The 20907-nt window shown below is 35.0% G+C and overlaps 3 protein-coding genes across 20 annotated transcripts; 2 read left to right on the forward strand and 1 right to left on the reverse strand.

Moving 5' to 3' along the window:
• Positions 1-152: 152 nt before the first annotated feature.
• LOC107264293 (glycine-rich protein DOT1) lies at positions 153-8591 on the forward strand. Of its 11 annotated transcripts, none has more exons than XM_015732403.2 (11): positions 153-469; positions 642-748; positions 1081-1218; positions 1340-1552; positions 1627-1824; positions 1915-2131; positions 2207-2318; positions 2545-2682; positions 3322-3363; positions 4400-7572; positions 8329-8591. In XM_015732403.2, exons 2-10 carry the CDS (start codon positions 654-656, stop codon positions 4444-4446), a joined length of 1200 nt encoding a protein of 399 aa, XP_015587889.1. In that variant the 5' UTR covers positions 153-469; positions 642-653; the 3' UTR covers positions 4447-7572; positions 8329-8591. The 11 variants fall into 11 exon arrangements, with proteins under 11 accessions (XP_015587889.1, XP_024937065.1, XP_024937069.1 ...); XM_025081297.1 differs by having other exon boundaries at positions 154-377; positions 6748-7572; XM_015732402.2 differs by having other exon boundaries at positions 156-377.
• LOC107264291 lies at positions 8219-14287 on the reverse strand. 8 transcript variants are annotated; one of them, XM_025081293.1, is made up of 8 exons: positions 14167-14287; positions 12986-13324; positions 11820-12420; positions 11466-11525; positions 11243-11370; positions 10947-11143; positions 8604-10874; positions 8219-8532 (listed from the first exon to the last, which is right to left on the reverse strand). In XM_025081293.1, the coding sequence occupies exons 2-7, from the start codon at positions 13214-13216 to the stop codon at positions 10793-10795; spliced, it is 1299 nt and encodes a 432-aa protein (XP_024937061.1). In that variant the 5' UTR covers positions 13217-13324; positions 14167-14287; the 3' UTR covers positions 8219-8532; positions 8604-10792. The 8 variants fall into 8 exon arrangements, with proteins under 8 accessions (XP_024937061.1, XP_015587881.1, XP_015587885.1 ...); XM_015732395.2 differs by having other exon boundaries at positions 14065-14272; XM_015732399.2 differs by having other exon boundaries at positions 11469-11525; positions 14065-14271.
• Positions 8942-9535, forward strand: LOC107264295. The gene is made up of 2 exons (XM_015732412.2): positions 8942-9322; positions 9447-9535. Exons 1-2 carry the CDS (start codon positions 8970-8972, stop codon positions 9448-9450), a joined length of 357 nt encoding a protein of 118 aa, XP_015587898.1. The 5' UTR covers positions 8942-8969; the 3' UTR covers positions 9451-9535.
• Positions 14288-20907: the final 6620 nt, after the last annotated feature.

Here is a 20907-nt window from a genome sequence, read left to right on the forward strand (position 1 = left end):
ATATTAACATTATAATGGTGAAATAATATATTAACGCTACTTTTTGTAGGCACTCCTTATTCAAAGTTAAAAAAGACAGTGTCATACGAACTAGTCACTCTGTTGCCAAATATGTTAACTTTTATGTACTTATAATCTGAATGGAAAGAATCTCATCTTTATGGGTTCAGTAATTCTTCATTCTATTTGACATGAAGGTTATGGTTTCGTTTATAATTTGTACTCGTGTAACAGTAGCCAATGAGAGGTAACATCCGGTAAACCAGCGGGCGGCCATCGGTGCTCATTTTCATTAGTATGGTCGATGCTCCTCTTTCCGGCAGCCGGCGTCCATTTTCCCTGGCGGCTTGTCGACCCTGTTGGCGCGTCTTTAGTCTGTGCGTGGATTATTTCTCATTCATCAAATAACTAAGAGAAGAGTAAAGTGCAATTAAGTTATTCCACGGGCGACTCAAGAGACTTAGAGAGTGTAATATTCTGTACACTTTATAGAAATATAGATCAACCGTTTTGTGCAAATCGGCGAAAAATCGCGCGTAAAATTCTTAGCTCGTGATTTTTCTCGATGGCGTCCGTGGTGTAATGTGCTTATATTTTTTAAGATTTGCACCGGTGTTTTGAAAGCGTGCTTGTTATTACAGAAGTTATTGATAATGGAGGGTGCGCCAGGGAGGGGTGTCTTTAGGGGTCGCGGAGGACCTGGTGGACCTCCTATGCGAGGACGCGGTGGATTTGGTGATAGAGGAAGGTTCGTGTTGGATTATGTATTGTTTACATTGTATTTTCTATTTACAATGAATAGACATAACTGATTATATGTAGTCGAAGATTATGCGTTACTCCAAAATAGAATTCGAAAATTGGTATCATATTTTTGGTTTGAATATTTTATACACTAAAAATAAAATTCCTGAAAAGTCTTTAATATAGATCATGGTATTGAATTACATATTATTTCAAAGAATCGTCTTTTATTTTGTAGTGTAAGATATTAAAACCAGTATTTATTATTATATTAAAGTATACGAAACTAACCAATTGTCTTTTAGTAATATTCTGTAAACTTATTCTGTTTTACAGGGGTGGTCCTCCAAGAGGAGGAATGATGAGAGGACGTGGTGGTGGTCCTGGAGGTGGTATGCGTGGTGGGCCACCAGGCATGCGTGGACGAGGAGGTCCACCTCTTCGAGGTGGTCGTGGTGGACACTTTCCACCGGGGTAATTGTGTATACAAATTCTATTACGTACAATATATCTTTGAGTAGTAGTTCTAAGAAAACTGAATTATGGATATTAAAAAGACAAATACTATTTTATATAAATATAAAATAATTTTCAGAGGTCCTCCAGAACCAGGAATGGGTCCAGGCAATGGCCCACCTCCTCCAGGAATGGGCGGACCTCCTAGAGGAGGTAGAGGCGGGATGGGAGGAGGCTTTCGTGGAAGAGGTAGAGGCGACTTTGGTAGAGGAGATTCTCGGGGAGGTGGTGGTCTCTTCCGAGGTCGTGGCGGTATGGGCATGGATCGTGGTGGTACGAGAGGTGGATCTAGGTATGATAGCAAGTTACATTATATTTTGCATTATTTTGAATCTAACTTGAAAGCTACAATCGGAATTCTTATAGGGGTGGTGGAATGCAAAGAGGAGGACCAGGAGGTAGAGGTGGTTACATAGATCGTGGTAGAGGAGGAGGTGGCGGTGGACGTGGTGGACCTATGAAACGTGGAGGAGGACCTCCAGGTGCCAGTGGACCTCCTAAAAGACCCCGATATGATCAACCACCAGTACAATCTGCAAATGGCTATGCCACACAGCCACCTAGGTAAACTGACTTCTGGTGACCTAAAAAATGCTACGGTGCGTGTAAAAATTGTAATAATTTATCTTAACAATTGTTTCATTGATTTCATAGCCAAGGTTATGGAGGAGGCGCGGGTAATGGCTACGGCGGAGGACAGCAACAACCTCCTCAGCAACAACAGCAAGTAGGAGGTTACGGTGGTGGAAATGGTGGTGGTGGAAGTACCGGCGGAGGAGGATACGGAGGTCCACAGCAAAGTGGTGGTTATACACAATCATCCTATCAAGGATACGAAAGTTATCAACCTCCGGATTACGTACCACCAGCGGTAAATGTTTCTCTTTGCATGACAATGAACTATTAAAATGCTAAATAAAAATACATCTAAATATTCTCTATCCAGGGTTACGGAGCAACAGTACCACCTGATAGCAGGTACGGAGGAGCTCCTGCTGTTCCTGCTGCTGGGGCATACAACACAGGCGATCCCTACGGTTACAACAAAGCTCCTTCCGGTGAGTATCTGGTTTCTGGTGTAAGTTTCCTCTTCCTATGTACCTTCGAGGCAGCATTATCTGCTCATTCAATGATAATAGGTGTAACGCGTGACAGGAAGTTTAAACGAAGCTTCAATAACTTTGTATAATAGAATTGCGAGTAATTTCATTAAAATTGCATCTTCGTTTGAACAACCAGCGCATTAAGAGTGCAGCATAATAACAGTCCATGATGCATGCACAGCCAGTTACCAGCAGGGGGCAGTAGGAGCTGCAGTGGCTGCAGGCAGTGGGGCATATGCCCCTAGCAATCATTACGATGACCGATCCTCTAATGCCACCAACGTCACCAACGAGGGTGGCTACTCCACACAAACCTATGGTTAGTTATTTCGACTGATCATTCCTCAGTCTATTTTTCCTTGTTCCGTAGAGTCTACGGGTTTGCTTCTATCCTTTGTTCGCTCGCGCTTTTCATCACTTCACGCCTCATTTACGCTTCGGATGTGATGTGATTCAGACGAGAAATGGCTGATCAGGAAGACGTTATAGAAGAGATGCCCATTTTTTAAGTACAAATATATTTAGCAATTGTTGCGGCACTTTCTCGATAGTAGGAGGGCTTTTATATATACGTTATCTAGATTTTGTATTGCTTCGTTTAGTACCCGTCTGAAATTCTAATTCAGAAGAACCTGACGGACGATGGTAATTCTTATAGTTCTTTTTCATTTATTTTGATAACCAGCGCTGCAGCACACTACCTCCCTGCCTTCTCATGCTATTTGGCTCATTGAATAATAGCATGCGAAATCTATAGTAGTGTTAAAATAGTAAAGAAATTTTTTTTATGACTTGTATTCCTAAGAGACGGGCAATCGAGAATTTGTAAGATGTTTCGAACGTTGTAGATCTTTCTCGTCTGAGTCAGACTAATGCTTTCTTTAAATGGATTTCTTTTCTTTTTTTTTTTTTCTAATAGTATCCCTACTAACACTCTGTCTCTCTGGTATTGTTACAGATTATTCAAATCAAGATGGCTCATACGGGAAGCAGGATTACGGTGAGTACCAATCTCACAATCGAAAAACATATTGAGATCTTAGGAAATCGTTAGGTTAGGCGACACAGAGTCTTTTCTATATTTATTACTGATACTTTAAACGGCTGCCGTTCGTTAGATCAAAATCATATATGTATGTAGAGTACGTATGCATATATGTATATATAAAAATGAGATACTTCGAGCACGACTGGTATTTGATAGAAAAATATTTGTCAATAGGTTTATTTATGAGAAGGTATTAAGGTACAACAGTCTCGTTCGGAAAAAGCTAGACGTGGTGAAAGGCCCAGGAGTTATTTGATCCGTAAGAATACAATCAGCAACAAGATCATAAAAGACTACACGCGGACCCGAAGTAAATTTAAGATAAAGAAAATTCAAATCAAGTTAGGTATTTTGTAAATTAAAAGTTCCACGCTTAAGATGGAAATAATTATATTTCGATTGTTTTACAAGCAAAAACGGATAACAGAAAGTAAAGTCGATTCTTCGTATGTGCAATTGGAATAAAGTTGACTTCGCAGGAGCGACAGAGCAATGAGATGATTAGGTTTTGGAAAATGGTGTAGGCTGAAATAATAATAGGAAAAAAAAAATAGTTTCTCCACTCAAGCTTAATTTAGTACTTATTTGCCTGCTTGACGAAGGTAACGATAGGCTGGGACCAAAGAGGAGATATAACGACAAGGCTTGGAATTTTAAATGAAAAAGTCACATCGTGAACTTCTGTCTTAGGTTAATCATTATAGTATAACGATAGTCATGAGCAAGAATCAGCTAAGAATGAAGCATAGAAGGCTGTTTAGGTAGAAGTGAAAAAGAGAATGTCAAGTATAAACAGGTAAAATTCAGATAGAAAAATCTCTGAAGAGAAACATTCAATCAGTCAGGTTTATACCAATGAGTTGATAGGTATCTGAGAGTAATTAATATGATCTATGCAATATCAAAATAATAAGTATCATATAAAGAAAAACAGTTATCGAATGAAAAATTCCAAGTTACTGAACGGAGGAGCTATGGTTGTTCGCAGGTGGCAGTGCTGGTTACCAAAACGCCCAGTCTCAGCGACGCTATTAAATATTTAAAAATTCGACTATTTAATTTTAATTATCAAAACATCACTATCTTTTCCAAATTAATTTAAACTCGTAATTCCCACCGCGTGATAAACGCGGACTCGCGTATTACAATGAGCACGATAAATTGCTGGAATGCTTTTCAAGTATTTCTAAACAAACAAAAAAAATGCTAACGACTTTAGGTAATATAGTTACATTCGATTGCCGGCACGTACAAAACGATTGCGTGATCTCATAATACCAGAGTTTATCGCGTGGCTGGGAAGATTGCACACAACGTGGATTAGCGCGAACATAAGAAACGAAAAAGGAAAAAAAAAACAAATCCGATCAAAGGAGGTTCCCAATGAGATCGAATATGATAAAACGACAAGATCGTTTTTTCTATTTTACCTGACTAACAGTAAAAGTATCTACGTCGTGAATTGGTTAATTAAATTTGTAAATTTAAGTAAAAATATTTTTTTTTCCGACGGAGCACCGATTATTTTACGCCAGTCTAGTATCAAGATCGATGAATAATATCGATTTATCGATTGTCGCGACGATACGGATCGATTCTCGTCGTTGCGAGGTCGTTATCAACGGGCGAGCAGGTTTGATTTAATTATAATAACGCAAAGGTGAGATTGACAGTTATGAAATAAAGAACAAAGAGAAACATTAAATGAACATGTAAAAGATTATTGGATGAAAATCCACTCGTTTGTAAGTATACGAAGAGTTTTTTTTTGCTTTCTCACGCTCGTATCGCTATATGAGATTCACTCATCCATTGTATTTTATGCACGGCCAAACCGACATGAAAACGCAACTTCTTTCAACCAGCCGTTTTATTTTCCCCGTTTCTGTTAATATATATATATATTTAACATATATATGTATATATATACATATAAAGAGAGAGAGAGAGAGAGAGAGAGAGAGAGAGAGAGAGAGAGAGAATGTGTGCGTGTGCGCGCGTGTGTGTATGTGTGTGTTAGTTCGACGTATCGATATAATCTATTAAAAAGTTTTAATTCAGCTTAGCCCAATCCTTAAAGGAATTTTTTTTCAAAATGTCAATGGGACAATCGAGCATCTATACTGCGCTGCTCAAAAGCAGACAATTATATATACGTACGTGTTAATTAATTCGAATATGCGTAGAGTCGTTTAACGTTCGTTTAATTAATTGATTATTATCACGCAAAGACTTATGATCTATTTTTACTTTACTTTCTCTTCATTTTTTTTTTTTTTTCATCACGCACGTCATATTTCTCCGGCATCCATCTTGTGTATCGTGACGTATGTCGCATGGGATTTGGGACCGAGAAATCTTTTGACGGAAAGTTTTATAAAATTTGAATTCAAACATTGATCTTTTTTCACGTATTCTTGACAGAATGACAATCAGTCAGTGAAACACGTTTTAAAGTACAAGTCTCGTATTGAAAGGAGGCGTAATTTCTCATGACTTGCTGTGACTCTCATGACTTTTCTCATGAATACGAAGAAGAAGGAGAAGAAGAAAAATTCATTATTCTTTCGTGACAGTACACACACTCCTAACCTAATATTGGTTCGTCCAATATTCTGTTTTAATATAAAAAGTTATTATTAATTAACCAATAGCTAATTTATTATACAAAACTCATTGTCGTAATGTCATCCTAATAGACGTAGTGTCGAACATCTAATATTGTAAGCAATAGAACGAACGTCGAAGTGCAAGGAAGATTGAAAAAAAAATTATCACAACAAAAAGCAATATCTCTTACGTTTATTATTACCTCACCTTGTTCTGCGAAGGATGCGTTTCACGAGAAGATATTGCTTCGAGTATCTGGGAAACCAGCAACTGCCCTAGGGAAAGAGCGATAAGATAAAGCAGAAAGAAAGAAAACAAAAAAGAAAATCGACGTTACACATTATCAATGCGTTATCGGCTCTAAACGAATGTAATATAGCAGGTAAATTTTAATTGAAGTCAAATCTTAGGTATAGAGTATAAAGGTGTAAGACACGCAGGTAAAAGACACTTTATTGACTCTTTTTTTCTTTTTAAGTCAAACACGTTGTAGAGAACAAGGATTTAGGTTTTTTTTTTATTTTTAAAAAAATAATCCCTTACGTCATTCGTACGTATCGTCTTATCGTCGTTGTATTTATAACTCGCGTTTAATTGTCTTTTTTTAATAAATATTTTGTCATCGCACGTGTACACGTAACACAACGAAATTGCGAATGAAAATTTAATGAACGTATGAAAATATTTCTGCGAGGGAGTTTGACGCAATTGAAGTTTATTCCACAGGCGTAGCGACCACCTGAGAAACTCAGAAATCAGAAAGAACGAAAGAGAGAATATCCTTCCTGAGTTACCAGCATACCAGAGATACCGATACTGAAAGTATATGCAAATAATAATACAAATATCGTATTGATAAAAGTGTAGCATTAATTTGAGAGCGACGGTATATATATATTTATATATTTATATGATAAAGTACTTTTAAAATCTCAATATACGGTTTGCTCTATGATTAACGATGAAGTTTGTTGGTTGAAAAGAAAAAAGAGAAAAATTCAAGAGAAATATACAAAACAATAATATAGTGACACTGTGTGTAAAATATTTCATGAAACCGTATATAGTAGTTTTCTTTATTATTGGATCAATATTAAATAACTTGTTGTTTGAGTGAAAAAGATGAAATATCGATAACTCATTATTAAACGATATGCCATTCATTGCTCTCGTTATTATTAGTATCTGTTACATCATTTAATTAATATTTGATAGAAGTTCTTTCATCCTCCGAGCTATTACGACTAATTTATCACACTGATGTGTGTAATGAGGTTACATGGATTCTTGCATACGTAATATACGTAATGTACTCAATACAATGTACGATGGAAAAAGAAAGACACGTTGCGCGAGAGACATCCTTAAGTGGTTTTCAATTATACTGAATGCAAGTCGAGACAATGTCGTTAACAAAATGAAATGAAAGAAAGAAACGTGAAAGCAATGAATAAGAAAAGAAAATATATGACGTACAGTAAATCTGCGCTATACCTTTAAAAAAAAACCTTAAAATATCAAATGCTCGTGTAGACCTCAGCCCAAGCTCAGGTGAGTAAAAACAAACTCAGTATCTATTCGTTCTTTCTTTGTAAACAAAAAATCTGAGTACGTCGTATCGCTCACAAGAGGTTTTAATAGAGAAAAAAAAAAAAGAAACGGCAATCTAATTTATCTACCATGGATCAGTATAAAGTGGAGCTCCGTACGACCTGATAATCTTTTTTTTTTAATTAAGAAAGGAATACGATGAAATAATTTTTGTAAGCTTGAACAAAGAAATTTGAAAATATTAATTGAATTGGTATGGTTAACTTGAAAGTAAATTAAATCTTTTAATTTACAGCTTCCAGGTCCACGTACCTTCCACTTTATACGTAGGATAATATTGCTGATTAGTGATAGACTAATTTCTGCAAGTATTGAAAAAGCGTTAGGTAGTGATTGGACACGTGATAGAAATTAAAAGAAGCACGAGATACGAAATGATGATTAGTTACGATAGTGAAAGACATTGGTGAGATAATATGATGAAAAAGAACTAAAGTATTAACGAGATATAGAAGGAAAGAATAAAATAAGCTACGACTGATAAGATTAAGTGGGACGTTTCAGTACATGTAAGTCTACATTGACTCCCAAAAAAGACGAAAAGCCTATCTTATAATGCGAAGGATTATCAAAACGAATAACCAGCGATCAGAGAAAGTATTTAAAGTTCGTCAGGCAGTAGGCCCAGGATTATTGATAATCGTAATTACAATACTTTCCAAGTCATTGAATACTACATCACATTTTTCTCTCTAGGATGACAACTCTTGACTCCTGCACTTTTGGCCATGACGAACGGAATCATCTTGAATTGTATCTGCCACATGACTGGCTCCAGTGCTTAATGCAACATCATCAAGGAATTGGACCTAGGCTTGATGTCCTTTGACGGCCAGCATCATCAGAATATGTGGAAAGTTTATTGAGCCATCCATTCTCAAGTAGTATCACTGATGTTTTCTAGTACAGTATCAATTTATATATTTTACAAATAAACCAATATTACTGAAGTGTCAAAAGAGTCACGTTACCTTTATATTGGTATTTAATGTTTCGATAATATCTTTAATCTTCAATTGTGCTTTATTTACATTTTGTTTTTCTTCTCCCTTATTCTATTGCAATCTTTGTCTGTTGATAGTGTTTTTCTTTAAGTTATTACTACGGACCGCAAAATAACACAAGTTTCAATGTAAGATTTGAACAATCCAGTGTCAACTTTTGAACTGGTACAGTTCACTCACGATTTAGTTCTTGCCATAGTAAATAGTTTTCAGTAATATGAATAATACCTGTTACCATGGTAACGGAAATAATAACTCAGTATACGACTATGGTAATCGATACAAAGTAGCCAGTAGCTAATGTCGTCCCTCTAGATAATAGATTGTTGCGACATGAGTCATTTAACTTTGACAAAATTTGGAATAAATATAAAAGTTCCATGTTTGTTACTGGAATATAAAGCGGATAAGAAATTGAAACAGTTGGTAATGCCGATAAGAGATTTCAATGGAGAGAGTAATGTCGAATCAGTTGCAAGAGACTTGAAAAGGAAAGAGGCCATATTACAGATTCCTGTAGAATTGATAGAGAAGATGTTGAAAATTTTACAAGGAACTTTGAAAGGTTTGTCGCTGAACGAAGCAATCGACAAAGTAAACGTTAATGACAATGGGAATTTGCAAATTAATGACGGATGTGACAGTCCTGCAGAGGGAGACACGTCCGAAAATTCTAAAGATTTTTGGTAACTCCTTAGGATAAACGGATTAGAAGGATGTTGCTTAACGAATTTTTGTGTTAATTAACAAATTTAAAAAATTGAAAGCACGAGAAACTTTTACAAAATGGTCCTTTATTTCTTACAATAGGTAAATACAACAAAAGCACCAGAGGAAATAAAATAAAATGGCACTGTATATTCTTAAAGTCACGAAGTTTAACGCTGATTCGTTCATATAAAAACGTAGTGCTTTGTCACAATTGACTAATATAAACTGTAATAAAAATATATAAAAAATATGACGTCGTAATGAAGCAGCTATAAAAAATAACTATCACTTAATATATTATACATATGACAGCGCGTTAATTATCACCATGATTTAATCTGTACAAGGTGGATAAAGTCAATGAAATTATTTCTCCACAAGAAGTATATGCTTTTTAAAGATGGCATGTACATTTCTTTTTATATCAAGATAAAAGTATGAATACGTTTACCAAAAATGAACACTAAGATTAACTACCATTTATCTCTTTGTATCATTTCTCATTTCCTGATTATTTTATAATGAACGTTATACCGATAACAATAAATACTTTATCCACCTCACACAGGTTTTTTTTATGTTATTATATATTCTAACTGTTTGAGCTTATACGTCTTCAGTAACCCTATTCTATAAATGCTCTAAATTATTCGGCTCATCAATGTATTCGTGAAGCGGTAATAAACGCTAAAATATTCTCGACACGTACAGCAGACGTTAATTAACATTGCACGTCTAAAATTCACTTGATTTTATGTACAAATTGGCAATTAGCCTTAAGACGTAAACAAAATTAAGTATACAACAAACAGTACATACTTTGCCGTACACAATAGTTAAGCAGTATAGTTAGGAAGCATTGCTCACTATAGAAAAGTTTTAAGTATTTGGTATTATTCGATAGTATGCCCAAAAGCTATGGCAGTGTTTTTAAACAATGATGTATTGAAAAAGTGAGAATTGACTGATTTTAAAAATATCGTATCTCTGACTACCTCAATTTTGCATCAAGGCATTTATAGATGATTTGAATTTTATGCCTATAGGGCACATAGTTCGAATTATCACGTTATTCAAATTCGTTGGATAACATGTTGGTAACCATACAAATTCTTGTTGTTTGATAGTGACTATTAATTAAAGACAAAAAACATTATCACGGTCACAATTAAAGACTAATTGTGTATTAAACATAAATTTTCTCTCGCAAGCTATACCGGTCTATGCTCTAAGGCATAGTAACAATCAATTGAAAACGTAAAGATTGTTGTATCGATACTGCTAAGATAGACTGCATAAAAATTAACAACAGTCAAGATTGGTGTTATCAGCATACGGTTATAAGTCGTTCTCTTTATTCTATTGCCAAATGTTATATTTGGCAATGAGATCTTTCCGGAGTTTAACTTAAGGGAATTATTGAACCAGAATATCTTATTCTTGTTTCACCAAGGGTGTCTTCTCTGAGCATCACTGGATAATAATACCAGCTGAATGTAACTGTGACCAGCACGTAAATTAATTAACCTAAGAAGGAAATAATTTTATAGTTATTAAACATTTTATACAATATATTGATTTGTCTATTAATTATCTTACCTGTCGCGTTCTTGCTGTTGTAAGCGTAATCTGTCACCTCTACGCAATGGCATCACCACACCTGTATAACATGATATTTCTGTAGCTGGAATAGTAGAGTCCGTAGCGCATTTAGCAATTTTTTTGGTTGTAGAAGAACCCTCCGAACTTAACAGAATCCAATAGGAGTAATGCGTATGTTCACCAAAGTAGAAAATCTATAAATAGGATTAAATCGAATGAAATGGTATACATAGAATTTTCCAATACGATACTGACAAAGGATTTTCAGATAAGAACTATTTTATATCACTCACTTGAGTGGTAATCATGTAAAGGCCACTGGTGGTCACTTCGATAGATCTCTTGTCCTCTACCAAATGAAATTTATTAAGATTGTACTGTGACTCATTCTTAGTACTTTTTACCCATGGTCCAATGTAAACTGTAACGAGATATGAAAACATTAGCAATCCTAATACCAGAGTAAGCTAGACTTTCAAATCTGGATTACTGTGACAACTGATGACATATACTAACTACCTGTATCCGTTACTTGCTGTTCTGGCACAGCTCCTATAAACGTTGCTACCAACGGACCTACAAAATCATGAAATGATTCATTCATTTATCAACATTAACATACTGTGCGGCATGCGGACGTAATCATTGAGATATCTAAGAGACCTACTTTTGCTTTAAGAATTAAGAGTAAGCATATTTCTCAAGCATAACAATTACTCAAACGTTATATAAAGACCCTTGGTCTTTCTCAAGTATGAAATATTCAATAAATTTATTAAAGATGTACAACAAAATATCGTCCGTGCCGCGTATAAATTTTATAGAGATTTCATAGTATAGAGACTGTATACAAATATCGTCTAAGTATACCCAATCGCCTGCGACTGCGCTTGGGCCGCCTTTGGCTCTTTCTCCGTTTTTTACCTCTTCCATCATCCCTTCGCGATCTGCTTCTGCGAGATTCGGTCCACGAAGTCTGATCGTCATCAGTATCGTAGCTTTTAAAACGCGATCGCTCATCCGATATGGAACTCTGTTCGTCGTTAGTTAAGTTTGCTCTCTCGACTCGTACAACTATTTCTTTCTCGTCATAGTCCCCAATCTCAGTGTCATTCAAATGATGGGAATTAAAATTGTGCTTAGTCATTGCACTTGTTTTGCTATTTGAATTTGTTGATGAACCATTTCTGTTCGCCATTATTGTTACTGTATTTGGAAATTGTGTCCCAGTCTTCTGCAAATTGCTGGTAGCGTTCGTCGGGTCGGAGCTGTGTTGTGTTTCAATGCTTTTTAATTCATCATCCGATATGGAAGTCTCGAAGAAATTATCCGGAAGTTCCTGTACATCTAAGTTATATGGAGACCGTTGCGACTTGTCTTTCAAATGTTGAAACCATGCACGATTGAAATTCCTGTGTAGTTTGTCGTATTTGAACATTAGAATTACCAGATTTGTGTTCATACAATGCACCTGAGGCCAAAAATTAAAATAGTTTATTAGTTTCATTGATTTACGTCATTTGTTACTGTATTATACTGAGATTAAGTATTATTATTCATGATGATGGATTATATACAGATTAGAACTATTACTATTGCTTCGTTAATATTAATTTTTTGTCATTTCGACAATCACACAGAAATAACATTCAACTCCTGATGACAAAATCATACGTGAGTCAAATGTGTACACATCCTGCGTTTTGGAATAATCTTATCACGAACGTGTCCGTTGTCCATATATAAAAAAAACATATAGTGCAATGTGTTTTTAATAAGAATGATAAAAGAAGATATGTAGATGTAAAAAATATATAATCAGCTATATACTTTAACAATGTGAAGAAATACAATATATAGATTCAGTTATCTTTTACTTTGCAATAAAGAGTTACTGATATGGTATTTTTCAGAAAGACTAGAATTGTAAAGATTATACTGATAATCAAATTAATTTCATAACTATAAATGGTTACACTTAATATGTATCCAATGACCATTATTAAACATCGACCTTACTTGAAATTAAAAATTACCTGCACTTGTAAAGCATGCACTTCTTTCTTGACATTGGATAATAAAATGGCAAATGCAATAGCTAATATGAAAACTAGCGAATCTCTTATTCTTCGGAAAATTTTCTCCCTTTTTGAATTTGGCAATGTCAGTTTCATATTGACATTCCAATCAACTATATTGGTATCGTTTGGCTGCTGTGCATTATCAATCTCTAAGATGCTTTGTGTACGATCTCCTCTAACTTCCATATTGAACTTTAAAACCTTGATGTCTTTGAGGTTTTAAAATTTGAAAATGATGGGTAGTTCTGTTGCTGGCCACACTATTTGACTAATGGCCTGTGCACCGCATGTTCTCTGCAACATACACAAATTATATTAATTGACAAACAAAATAAAAATAAATACTTTCTATGTTCATTAAATATAAATTAAATAAAACACAAACATTGTAAAGGTATTTGTGATATATAAAATTAAATATACGCTAAATATAAAAAAGGATAGTAAAATTATATTCTAACTTTGTATTATCATCCAGAAAGCACATCAAGATGATATCCAGTAAACTAATCAATTTTCAAAAAATTAAATAAAATAGCGCAACAAAATGATACGCGATGCGCTTAACTGAGATCACAAAACATCTCATGATAAACTTCCAAAGTTGATTGAAAATTATCCAATATGTACACTGAATCACCTAAAACGGTATATCTTCTTTTACAGTTATCACACTTTCGCGTCAAAAATAGATTCACTCTAAAGTCTCTAACGGCAATCATGTCCCGTCGAAAGCCGCAAGAAAACTGACAGCGTCTTGGCATAAGTGAATAAAATAATGTATGTATCTTACACAACAACAAAAAAATCACGTGTAGGAGTCTCGAGTTTCATTTTTCGAATCTAGCGCAGTGATTCAAATTGGTATTCGTGTAGAGATCGCAAAGTGGCGGCGGCACCTGTTGCATTCTCGGAAGACGCATTGGCGCCTTTTGTTTATAGGCTTCCACGAGAGCGATAATAACAAGAGAGTGGGAGATAATAAGAATCTACAAAAACGCTCAAATATCTCTCTTATCATTACTATCACTTACCCCTTACGCATTGCGGAATATTCGCACAAATACCACAGCCATTCACGGGATCCTATTCACGAGTCCATTGGAGTAAAAGTAATGCGGGACTCACAGTCCTACCTTTGTTTACTATCCCTCAACTACTTCGGGGCCTGACGGTACTGAACGGGGCCCCTCAGTTGCTCCTTCTACCATTCGACCGGGTTGACTCTTCGTTATCAAAATCGTACCAACATTCCCTTCTAAACTCCCTAGAGCAACAGCAGCAGCGCTCAAACGCATCTGCATTCGTCTGTTGAACCCTTTATTTGTGTAACATTATTTTTTTAACAAAAATACATCAGGCGATTGATTCAGCGATATTTCCGAAGAGTGTTAAAAAATTAGATAAAGGTTAAAAAATCATGAATACGACCTAACCTGTCTCGAATTTCTTAGAAACAGCTATTTTTTTACCATAGAGTGACAAAAGATGTAATTGTAGATGCATTTAGATGGGTCATTGTGGGAAATGCGTACCTCTGCATTTTTTATTATGCCTCTTTGAATCGAATCAGAGTTCGTGAGACACATCATGTCGATGGTATTCGCAAATGCGTTCATTCGGCAAATGTAAATGTATCCGGTACCATTTATTTCCGCGAACACCTGACTAGCCATCGATTCATTTTACAGTACCATAATTAGAATCGTTTATACGAGATCACGTACGTCGTATCCATAATCGTGACGATTTCATCGTATTTATGTTTCCTCGATTTTATACATTTGTACTTTTGAATTGCTGAATATCTGTATGCGTTAATGCTCTTTGCTTTCTTTTGAATTTTGCCAAATTTTACAGTCATCCTTAGCATTCGAAAGCTGGCCAAAAATGCCGGAACACTTTTATCTCTCTTTCCTTTCTTTTTTCGGCTTCCTCTCAAGGCAAGAACTGGTTCCTTACTCGAGTTCCTTGCTACGAATTCCATATTTACCGTGTCCCATCCTACAATCGGTAAATTTCTCATGGCTTTTTCCAGAATACGTTCATCCACGTCATTATTGTAATTATGTAATTCACATACGGGATTTCTTGCAGATTCATTATTATATCTGAAATAAATGTAAGCTTCCAGTGTTTATCATACGATATATATCTATATATACTCGCACTATAAAACTTGCTTACAATAAGCACCAATAACGCTATACGCATTTGCTAATAATAGTAAGAAATTAACTGATCGCGCGAATTATTCATTCATGTTTATCACGAATGAAATTCAACGAAGTTTCGAAACACTCGTTACTTCTTGTCAATACAATCCGATTGTTAACTAAAAGGAATGTTTGTCAACTAATATACATCTGCTTATTCAAATTTACTTATACAATATCTATTATAATAATAGTACAAATTCATCACACATCACAGATTTATTACACTATCCCAGATTACGTACTTTGACCAGTTAATCGAAATTCCTCATGCATAAAAGGATATAAAAAAAAACACAAATACTTAATTATAGTATATCTTGCAGCAAATCCCATTGATAATATTATAAATACCTAATCACTAATTGAAATACAATATAATCAAAAAATATAAACTTATAATATATGAAGTCTTCAAGAGTGGTCGGTATTGCAGAACATGGTTATACTTTAAATTAGCTATGCTGCTTCTTTTCGCTCAATACAGAGTGCGCTGTTGCATTAAAATGCAGTATAAATATTTCTTCTTTGCAATGAAATGATAAAACTATAATTCTGTGAAGAAATACAGAGCTTAAATGAAGAACATTTTTTTTAAATAACCAAACTGTTCTACCTCAGTCAAATACGTGTCTTCTTATTGCATACGAAAGTATGAATTCTCGATATTCGCGGTTCACTAATACAACGTGATCTAATTTTTCAATGCAATAAGCACAAGACTCTCTTTATATATTTAATGGCAATATTTTTTATTTGATTGCGATCAACCATCAGTTCCTGGAACAGCCCACTTGACTCCATGACGAAGGTCAATCTTCAAAGTGTCGATTGGAATCTCTATAAGCGAGTCGCAGCTTCCTGCAATAACTATTAGAAACGACAACCATCCAATCTGTGATCGTAAGACTTGAGGCTATTAGGAATCCCAACTACTCGTTTCAAGTTTCTATTCGTATATATATATTTGAATACATAAGTTTTATTACACATCGCGACTCTGGTTTTACTCCCTGGTATCATTTATTGACTGTAATGTTAATCCATCAGCGTTAGACCAGATACGTTATTTCGTTTAATATTTACGCAGTTGGCAGTATATCCATTGTAATTAATTCAAAACTTGCCAATGAAATTATTACATTCATTACGAAATTGTATAACTGTCATTACATAATTTTTTTATTTCTCATTACACGTATCTTTTATTTCTGTCTACACAATATAATATATTTAATAAGAATTTAATTGAATGTCTGACGACGAGTAACGGACTTTTTCTTTAGTGCTAATATTTTTTGTTTTATAATCTATAGTGAAATGCTATTGCAATACTAAATCTGACCTTTAATGCCATTTACTTTCGTTTAATGATGTTTTTGATTCCAGTGCTGTCTAATTGAATTATGCTAGTTGCGACGCAAAAACAAAAAAGTAGCAATCGCACGCCCTATTTTTCATAATCGGTATGGTTTACCTTCACTTCGAATTTCTGACCCCCTGGGTTGAAAAGACCCGGATCAACCTATATTTAGATAATCGTCATAGTTCATCGTCTCTAGGACCAACATATCAATATGCACGATTAGTCTGCCAGAAGATACGTCACTAGGATTTGAGAAACCTATATTCAACTTTTTGAAATTACTTTCTAGAAATACGAACGAGAGTTAGAGATGTTATTTAAAAACGGAGAACGTGTTTTTAAACTAGAACTAGCAATATCATATTTGACTAAGTAGGTATAACGGTCATTTTTCAAACAGCCGGAACTTACGAAAATCTATTATTACTCGTGAGAATTCATTATCTCATAACTATAATTATTAATGGCTTAAAAATCTTAGAAAATGTATACTTATACATATACTTATCTGATTAAAATAACTGAAATCAACAATTATATCTCAAAATAAAACATGGAAGTCATGCTACAGTTAAGCTACTCATATTATCTATTTTTTCTTTATTTTCTCATGATGTTCCTGAACACAAGCTGTTACAATTTATAACTGACAACGTTCCGGATACTACCAGGTAGAATACTTGGAAACAACCAGACAACAGGTAAGAAACCCAAAGGCCTTCCTATTTCCCAATCTGACATAGATCCACGTTACTGCGTACAAGGTAATTTTGTGTCTGAACATTTCCAGAATACGAGACAACATGGAATGGAAATAAAATCTAAGAAGAAATCAGTTCGATTTTCACTTTCAAGAAAACAGCACTAACATCCTGGATGTGATATATTAACCAACAAGTGGACCTCCGTCGAGAGAGAATTTAGGTCGACCTGGCGCCTCGTTCAGCGAGGTCAATGCCGTTGGTTCTGCCGAGGAGAAAAAAACAATGAAAATAAATCCTACCTTGCCAACCTACCTGGACCTATGCTAAGGAATTGCGAAATCTCATTGCGTTACGGTTACGATACTGTATCTGACTGTTCACCTGTACGTATGTCTATTGATGTGCCTATTGCTTATTCAGCTATGGCCCATATCGTACGTTCACGTATCCTTATTTTCTTCTATATTCATAATTAACTTATTAAGCCTAGAGGAGACGGGTATCGGTTGAAGCACAAACGAATTATATCTAAATTAATATCATGAATGACTCTTACAAAATTTTCTTGTGAAATGTTGCTCACTTTTTTTAAAAGCAACATTACAGCTGATCAGGCAATTATAATTTATTCAATGCCAATAGATGATAAATTAAACGGTTTTATTTTATTCGATACCGTGTTTAAACTGACACCGGTCTCCCCTACCTCAGGATATAGTACATAGTTAAATTCAATTTAGTTAAACGCAATAAGTAACATTTACTTTACCTTTACGTTCTACACTATGTAGAATACATACGTTGAAGGTCCAAATTATGATAGTTATTTACAACATAGCGCAAGAGGGCAAATGCCTTTCTTATCTAAAATCTTGTTTGTAACCAAGTATCATTGTATGTACTAACCTTGGAGTATGTCCCAGAAATGTTAGAGGTCAGTGCATAACAAGAGGAATAAGGTTCTTTCATAGAAAGTCTTAGCAAAGTGCTTTTATTATAATCAGAGTTGCATAATGATTACTAGACAGTGATAATAATTATAATTATTATATAAGTAATCTGTATTATTTGTAATATTAATTATAACGTTATTCTAATTTTAATATTCTCACTGCCGGATACACGCTGGTAGATAATTTAAATATATTTAATCATTGGTCGATGCAGATTAGAAATTAATTCAGAATTGGGTATTAGGATGCTACGTGAGGTGTTTTATTAATTGTATTAGTCTCACGTGGAATTATATTGAAACCTGTTATGAGGATTAACGAAATGATAAAAAGGAAGAAAAACTAAGAATGAATTCAGAATGAGGTAATTGTCAGTGTTTAACTAGTGTTCTGTCCAATCATACGTAAATTGATTCTAATAACGACGAAGTTTTTCTTCGTCTCGTCCTACATGGTTTGGTTAACGTCTGCAAAACTCATTAGTTAATCATTATATAGGAGCGCAATAGTTGTATACAAGTTTTATTTTATAATACAAATTATTGAGGAAATTCAGTGCAAGTAGATATCCTGTTTGATTTTTGAATTGTAATATTTATAAAAAAATATTTTAAATATCAAGTTTACCTATTGGCAATGACAAACGTCAACTTATGCCAGGAACTGTCCTCTCTTCTGGATTATAATTAAACGGACAATGACTTTTGGTCGTTTTATACCGCCCACGTGGAGAAACACGACGTTTTACACTAGTGTTAGCGTCGAGAGCTATAAAGTTTAAGCGACGATGATCATTTGGAAACACGCGAGGATTATAAATAATAATTGAAAAAAATACAGTCGTCGATTTATGAAATATTTTATGAGATGTAATTGTTGACATTTTTTTATGCGTATACAATGCATCTTTCAAGTACCTAAGTAGCTGCAGTAGATCTTTTTATTTTAATATTTATTTTCATTATAGATATAATTAAAAAGTTGAATTGGCGATTATAATGTTGGTGCCATAGAGATCACTGTCGTTTATATAATATTAAGTAACAGAGGTATTTATAATTTATGCTCCGTTAACGTATCACGGTTCTGATTTAAAATCGATTGCTATTTCGATAGTAGTTAATCAATCGTTGATCAAAATCCTTGTAATATAGGTCGACGAAAGTTATCACGAGAGTGAATTTCACGTGTGGCTTTTTATCATTATATAGCGTCAAAACAACCAAGGAGTTTGCAGGCAAACAGACTCGAGAGCGAGATAGCAAAAAGTATTTTCAACGATAAGGCATTCCCGGCATTCCTGAATAATAAGAGATTAATGCGTTCCCCAGATTCTTCGGCATTCTCTTATCTCGTCAACTACTAAATCAGTCTCTGAAGACTTCTCATTAGCCATCGTCAAAAACAGTGCGTTCTAAAATATTTCACAAAACGATTTGCCATGATTCCTACTATTCGTGCATACGTATGTTTGAATACATAACTATGAATTGTTGTTCATAGAAAACATGGATTAGTTGAGAGGGTTGAGAGCTTTATATTATCAAGACAATTGAACGATGTGCGTGCGTGCGATCTAGAATATTTGCGCCAATGACCATTATTGAACAAACCGCCATTTGTCTCGATCGTTCGAAGGCCAATTAACATCTCAGCAAGAGATCACGAAGAATTTGCTTAAGAGATATTGATACGATTTTTCCCTTAGTTCGTCGGATTTATTCCAGCTAGAAGTAATTTGTGCTTCGTTTATATGTCTAATGACACGTGCTGCAGTCTTTTCCAATCGTGGCGTCGAAGAATAAAAGTAACTCATGACGGGAACGCTAAAGTGACTAAAGTGACGTCCGCGTGAGAAAAGGTTAATCCACGTCAAGACACAGTCGATTCGTCTTAGCGTGCTGTTAATTCCTTCTCTTTTTTTCCGTACGCGTGTGTCCAGTCTTTGCCGAGGAATTCCCATCTGCAGACGTTCCTCTCCTTTGTGTAATAGACGCCGGGAAGTCGAGAGAAAAAGGAAAGATGGCGCTGCTAGAGGAAGAAAGAAATAGAGGAATAAAAAACTTCGGAAGCTACCCAAACACCGAGTGACATCACGTTAGAGTTATTTAACCAGTTGCCTATAGGTAATAGTCAGCAATAACTGGCATAACATAAATAAGCACGTTACTTCCAGGAAGGGAACCGTCACTGCGAAATATTATCAAAGTGATGTCATCATCCATACGCCCTAGATTGTCATTCCTGAATCAATCTTTGGAATTGATAAGTAAATTATATTATTGAATCATGAGATTTATCTGGCACGAATACCACCATGCAAGGATTACGAAGAAATTGTTATCAGGTACAATTGCCGTTACATTGCTCTCGTAAGTTAACCTCAAATTCACAGAGAGTGATGAGCTGTAAGGAAGGTACAAAAGATGAACGTAGACGGTGTATATTGGTATACATATGTGTCAAGATGTTGATCGTTACCAGAATCACAGGGTGGCACATCAGTGCTCAGATACATCAGGATACACAGATGAAAGATATCGAATGAGAGGAATTGGTTGAGGAAAGACATGAGGAATAGTCGTGGAGGGACTGGGCACGTGAGAGGAACTCATAGGAGTACATGTATGTGTAGAGA

The sequence above is a fragment of the Cephus cinctus genome, unplaced genomic scaffold, assembly GCF_000341935.2.
Source record: "Cephus cinctus unplaced genomic scaffold, Ccin1 Ccin1_scaffold0168, whole genome shotgun sequence".
In the NCBI taxonomy this organism is placed as follows: Eukaryota; Metazoa; Arthropoda; class Insecta; order Hymenoptera; family Cephidae; genus Cephus; species Cephus cinctus.

Excerpts from the sequence above, each read along its gene's own strand:
- LOC107264293 (XM_015732403.2), top strand. The coding sequence starts at position 654 with ATGGAGGGTGCGCCAGGGAGGGGTGTCTTTAGGGGTCGCGGAGGACCT. Across the intron at positions 749-1,080 it reads GGATTTGGTGATAGAGGAAG|GGGTGGTCCTCCAAGAGGAG; the intron begins GTTCGTGTTGGA and ends TCTGTTTTACAG. Across the intron at positions 1,825-1,914 it reads TATGCCACACAGCCACCTAG|CCAAGGTTATGGAGGAGGCG; the intron begins GTAAACTGACTT and ends TTGATTTCATAG.
- LOC107264295 (XM_015732412.2), top strand. The coding sequence starts at position 8,970 with ATGAGTCATTTAACTTTGACAAAATTTGGAATAAATATAAAAGTTCCA.
- LOC107264291 (XM_025081293.1), bottom strand. The coding sequence starts at position 13,216 with ATGGAAGTTAGAGGAGATCGTACACAAAGCATCTTAGAGATTGATAAT. Across the intron at positions 11,371-11,465 it reads GCAAGTAACGGATACAGGTA|TTTACATTGGACCATGGGTA; the intron begins GTTAGTATATGT and ends ATCTCGTTACAG. Across the intron at positions 11,144-11,242 it reads TTTACATGATTACCACTCAA|ATTTTCTACTTTGGTGAACA; the intron begins GTGAGTGATATA and ends TCCTATTTATAG.